Here is a 6,172-nt window from a genome sequence, read left to right as displayed (position 1 = left end):
ACATAAATCAAATTTGAATGTGAAACAGTTAAATGACAATTAACATTTCAAAAATGATACTGTTTTAAATTATCTGTCTAAATTCAACTTTTCTAAATATTAGGTTTTTTTCTTAAAGGTATTCTATTTAACATAGGTAAGTAGGGTGATTCATAATCTGAGATAGGGGAAGACTGATCGAGTGAAGAAAAGTAGCAGCCTTGGTTCTAATTCTAGGAGGGCTTGAGGTGCTGAGGCTCATGACTTGCCAGTCTCCACCTTGTCTTTGAAGATGGTAAAACAGTTCACCCATAACTCTAAACAGATGATTCTATGAAGGGTGGATGGCAAGAACTTTGCTGTCATTCAGAAGTAAGGTTTAAATTATTTTGCATACATCAAGTTTTGAGATTAGAGATAATATCATTTTCTAACATAGGTTGCAGAAATCGATAGGAGTAAGAAGAGACCACTGGAGAGTGATGGGCCTGTTAAAAAGAAAGCAAAGAAAGTCCAAGAAAAGGAAGAAGGAAGTGATTCAGTAATGTCTGGGAACGCTGGTGAGTTCTGGGGCAATTTTTCTTCATTCTTACAAGTAATGACTCTGATATTCTCACATTCTCCTGAGGGCAGAGGAGACTTTTGGAGTATTGGGCCATTTTTTCCTTTGTGGAGAAAGGTCTCCATTGTGCTTGAGTAGACTAGCCCCTTCATAAGGGGTGGTGTGGGTAAGAGGTTGGGGGAGTGGAGGTAAGAGATGGAGTTCTGCAATTTGGCTGTAGTTCTCCCAATTTTCTCTCTTATTCCCTCTAGCAAATTTTTGTCTTGATTATAAAAGTAAAACGTTCTTGTTATAAAAATTTCAAACAATACAGAAATGTAGAAGGTGGACAGTAAAAGACCTCATAATCTCTCCCTTTCAGTAAGGGCTACTGCTAATTTTTGGGGGTGCTGTACATTCTTCCAGGTTTTTCTGTTTATACACATCTATATGTACTCAAATAGACCCCAAAATAAGTTAACTAATAATAATATTTTATAAATTATATTATACTATATATACTAATTTGCAACTGTTTTTTTCCACTTAGCAGAACATTTTGAACAATTTTCAATGTCAGGACATGTAGATCTACCCTGTCCTTTTTAATCATGGAGCTGCTTTTTCTGTATGCTAAAGGGTTTTGGGTAAAACCACTATTCCTGAGCTGTTGGACTTCTAGGGGAGGTATTGGATACAGATGGTTGAGCAGATTTTTCTCTAGTTTTTGGCCTCAGACAATTTGTGATAGGGGAGGACAGAAAATGCTTCTTTCTTCATTATCCCCAGGAATTTAGGTAAAGAAAACGAGACAAAACCAAAAAAAAGTTTCTATTTAGTGGATCAAGAGGTAAAGTTTGGATTTAGGGTTAACATGAAAGCCTTAGTATGAAATAACTATAGAAATGGAGACGTATGGTTAAAGAGAAGGATAAATCTGATGATACCCTTTTTCTCCTCCTACCTGAAGGGGCCATGGCGAGAGGCATGACTTGACAGAATTTGCATTTTCTAGGGTTTCATTACTCTACATAGATCTGATCTATTCAGTTTTTCAGTAAATTCGTCAAGCTGTTAATGAACCCTCTGTTTGCCAGCCATTGCTGTACAGGTTTTTGTAGTTCTTTTATTCTTCCAAACAACCCTTGCTGTCCTCCAGTGATAGGTGAGGTTGAGGGTTACCACACTTAAGTAACTTTTCCAGGCACCCAGGGGAGCTGAGGTGGAAAAGGGGCAACAGACTTGGAATGTTTTGAAATAAGACCTTTGCTACTTGGTAAAAATCACACTCAGGAAGAAGAAAGAGCTTTCCCCAGTCGAACGCTGGGTGATTGCTCCACCTCGGGTTTTTTTTTTTTTTTAAATAACAGATTATTAAGATATAATCACATGTTATACAATTCACCCTTTACCATGTACAATTCAATGACTTTCAGTATATTCACAGAATTGTGCAGCCCTCATTAAGTCAATTTTAGAGCATTTTCATCACCCTCAAAGGAAACTCAGTACCCAATAGCAGTCACTTCCCATTTTCCCCAAGCAGCGCCCCCCTCACCGACCTAAGCAGCCACGAATCTATTTTCTGTCTATAGATTTGTCTATTCTGAACATGTCATATAAATAGAATCATACAGTATGTGGCCTTTTTGTCTGATTTCTTTCACTTAGCCTAATGTTTCTAAGGTTCATCCATGTTGTAGCATGTATCAGTACCTCCTTCCTTTCAAAAGTTGTTTTGATTTGATTTCTTTTTATTGTGGTAAAGTACACAGAACATAAAATTTTCATCTTAACCATTTTTAAGTGTACAGTTCAATTAAGTGCATTCATAATTTTGTACAACCATTACCTCCATCCATCTCTAGAATTCTTTTTGTCTTGCAGAATTGAAACTCTATAGCCATTAAATAATAGCTCCACATTCCCTCCTCCCCCAGTCCCTGGCCATCAACATTCTACTTTCCATGATTTTGAGTACTCTAAATTACATCATTCCTTTTTATTGTTGAATAATATGCCATTATATGGATCCACTTCAGGTCTTAATTCTTCAATTTATAAGCTCATTTTTATACCTAGGATCCACAGGGGAAGGAAGCTTTTATACTCACAAGGAAACTTGATACATTTGAAAAGTGATTTAAATATGTGTTTTGAAAACAAATTGAATAATAATAAAAAGGTAAAACATACATTTGAAAAGAAATTCAAATATATATCTCTAAAAGAAGAGAAGTCACAGGAAACTAGGTAAAGTATATATTAGAAAAGTCTTATATTTAAGAAGAAAGGGAGTCATAGTATTCCTTGAAAGGTTCTTAACCTTTAACATTTGTGATATCAAGGTGTTTTTGGTGTTTTTTAATTATGGTGTTGATTTCCCTAATATGTCTTTTTTCCTCTGGCTGCTTTTACGATTTTGTATTTATCACTCGTTTGCCCACATTTGATTTTTTTTTTTTAACATCTTTATTGGGGTATAATTGCTTTACAATGGTGTGTTAGTTTCTGCTTTATAACAAAGTGAATCAGTTATACATATACATATGTTCCCATATCTCTTCCCTCTTGCATCTTCCTCCCCCCCACCCTCCCAATCCCAGCCCTCCAGGCAGTCACAAAGCACCGAGCTGATCTCCCTGTGCCATGCGGCTGCTTCCCACTAGCTATCTACCTTACGTTTGGTAGTGTATATATGTCCATGCCTCTCTCTCGCTTTGTCACAGCTCACCCTTCCCCCTCCCCATATCCTCAAGTCCGTTCTCCAGTAGGTCTGTGTCTTTATTCCTGTCTTACCCCTAGGTTCTTCATGACATTTTTTTCCCTTAAATTCCATATATATGTGTTAGCATACGGTGTTTGTCTTTCTCTTTCTGACTTACTTCACTTTGTATGACAGACTCTGAGTCTATCCACCTCATTACAAATAGCTCAATTTCGTTTCTTTTTATGGCTGAGTAATATTCCATTGTATATATGTGCCACATCTTCTTTATCCATTCATCTGATGATGGGCATTTAGGTTGTTTCCATCTCCGGGCTATTGTAAATAGAGCTGAAATGAACATTTTGGTACATGACTCTTTTTGAATTATGGTTTTCTCAGGGTATATGCCCAGTAGTGGGATTGCTGGGTCGTATGGTAGTTCTATTTGTAGTTTTTTAAGGAACCTCCATCCTGTTCTCCATAGTGGCTGTACCAATTCACATTCCCACCAGCAGTGCAGGAGTGTTCCCTTTTCTCCACACCCTCTCCAGCATTTATTGTTTCTAGATTTTTTGATGATGGCCATTCTGACTGGTGTGAGATGATATCTCATTGTAGTTTTGATTTGCATTTCCCTAATGATTAGTGATGTTGAGCATTCTTTCATGTGTTTGTTGGCAATCTGTATATCTTCTTTGGAGAAATGTCTAGGTCTTCTGCCCATTTTTGGATTGGGTTGTTTGTTTTTTTGTTACTGAGCTGCATGAGCTGCTTGTAAATTTTGGAAATTAATCCTTTGTCAGTTGCTTCATTTGCAAATATTTTCTCCCATTCTGAGGGTTGTCTTTTGGTCTTGTTTATGGTTTCCTTTGCTTTGCAAAAGCTTTGAAGTTTCATTAGGTCCCATTTGCCACATTTGATTTTGATGAGCCTTAGTCTAGTATTTAAAAAAATTCTTATTTCTTCATTAATCTTTATCCTGTTTGGAGTTCATTTAAAGCTTCTTGGGTTCCATCAGTTTATAGTTTTCATCAAATTTGGAAGAATTTTTTGGCCACTTTTTTCTCAAAATTTTTTTCTGTCTCTTCCCTTTCTCTTCTTCTGAGAGTTTATTAATAGGGATGCTAGATTACTTAACATTATCCCTCAAATAAGGAAGCTCTTTTCATTTATTTTCCAGTATTATTTCCCCTTCTGCTTCATTTTGGATTGATTCTCCTGCTGTATTTTCAAGTTCAGTGATATTTTTTTCCAGTAGTATCTAATATGATATAAATTTAATTCAGTGAAATGTTCAGTTCAGATATTGTACATTTCATCTCTAGAAGTTCTGTATTGTTCTTTTTAAAAAACATCCCATTTTTCTATGTGAATTGTATTTCAGTAAAGCTGTTACCAAACAAAAACCTTCCATTCTGCTCCTCTTTATTTTTTCCTTTTCATTTTTCATTATATGGAACATGTTTATAATATGTGTTTTCATGTCCTTATATGCTAATTCTGTCATCTCTATCATTTCTGGTTTGGTACACCTTGACTGATTTTTCTACTTTTTGCATGTTTAGTAATTAATTATTTGGATTGTGTTTTGTATTTTTGTTTTTTAAATTTATTTATTTTTGGCTGCGTTGGGTCTTCATTGCTGCGTGTGGGCGCGGGGGCTACTCTTCCTTGCTGTGTGTGTGCTTCTCATTGCGGTGGCTTCTCTTGTTGCAAAGCACGGGCTCTGGGCACGTGGGCTTCAGTAGTTGTGGTGTGTGGGCTCAGTAGTTGTGACTCACGGGCTCTAGAATGCAGGCTCAGTAGTTGTGGTGCACGTGCTTCGTTGCTTCACAGCATGTGGGATCTTCCTGGACCAGGGATGGAACCCCTGTGCCCTGCATCGGCAGGTGGACTCCCAACCACTGCGCCACCAGGGAAGTCCTGATAATAAGTATTTTGAACTTTGTGTTGTCGTGTGCTGGGATTTGTGTTTCTTTAAAGAATGTTGAATTTTGTTCTGGCAAGTAGTTAAATTCCTTGTGGATCAGTTTGATCTTTTTAGGGATTGTTTTTAAGCTTTGGAAGAGAAGGTCTAGAGTAGCCCCGTTCTTAAGCCTTGACTTTTCTAGAGTTGGGAAAGGATGGATAGTTGCAATAGCACACCATTATATAGTATTTACACCATAAAGAGACAATACATGTTAATAATCTTTAGATTATAGACAATAGTAAAATGTAATAAAAGTTTTAGGAAGCAATGAGGCCTGAGTATTTATTACCTTTGTTTTTTTTAAGTAGATAATTGGGGTAGGATTTTTTATTAATTAATTATTATTATTATTTATTTTTGCTGTGTTGGGTCTTCGTTTCTGTGCGAGGGCTTTCTCTAGTTGTGGTGAGCGGGGGCCACTCTTCATCGCGGTGCGCGGGCCTTTCACTATCGCGGCCTCTCTTGTTGCGGAGCACAGGCTCCAAACGCGCAGGCTCAGTATCTGTGGCTCACGGGCCTAGCTGCTCTGCAGCAGCATGTGGGATCCTCCCAGACCAGGGCTCGATCCTCCCAGACCAGGGCTTGAACCAGTGTCCCCAGCATTAGCAAGCAGATTCTCAACCACTGCACCACCAGGGAAGCCGTCTGTTACCTTTGTTTTTAATGTAATTCATTTAATTGTAAGTTTATATACTGTAACATAATAGCTGTGTTTTACAACTGGCTCACAAAGTTCTTGAAGATTTCACTTACCAGTATGAGCTGGCTCCCTTGTCTCTCTGTGTGGGCTAATTTTAGCTTCCTCATAGCAGTGGTGGCTGGTTTCCAAGAATGAGTATCTGTGAGAGAGAGCCAGAGGGAAGCTGTATTGTCTTTCACAGTCTAGCTTTGGAAGTTATATAGTGTCACTTCTGCCATACTCTGTTGGTTGAATTAGTTACAAAGGCCTGTGTGGGTTCAAGGGGAAGGA

The 6,172-nt window shown here is 37.7% G+C and overlaps 1 protein-coding gene across 1 annotated transcript in view; it reads left to right on the top strand.

The window, feature by feature from the left end:
- MSH3 (mutS homolog 3) overlaps positions 1-6,172 on the top strand; it is a 180,989-nt gene that overhangs the window by 1,038 nt on the left and 173,779 nt on the right. The window contains exon 2 of the mRNA XM_060009221.1: positions 419-539. Within this exon, the coding sequence (XP_059865204.1) occupies positions 419-539 (121 nt within the window). The remainder of the gene's footprint in view (positions 1-418; positions 540-6,172) is intronic.

Source organism: Delphinus delphis, chromosome 3 (assembly GCF_949987515.2).
Source record: "Delphinus delphis chromosome 3, mDelDel1.2, whole genome shotgun sequence".
NCBI classification, from domain to species: Eukaryota; Metazoa; Chordata; class Mammalia; order Artiodactyla; family Delphinidae; genus Delphinus; species Delphinus delphis.
Note: the sequence above shows the minus strand (reverse complement) of the source record. Positions and strands in the feature narration are given on the sequence as shown.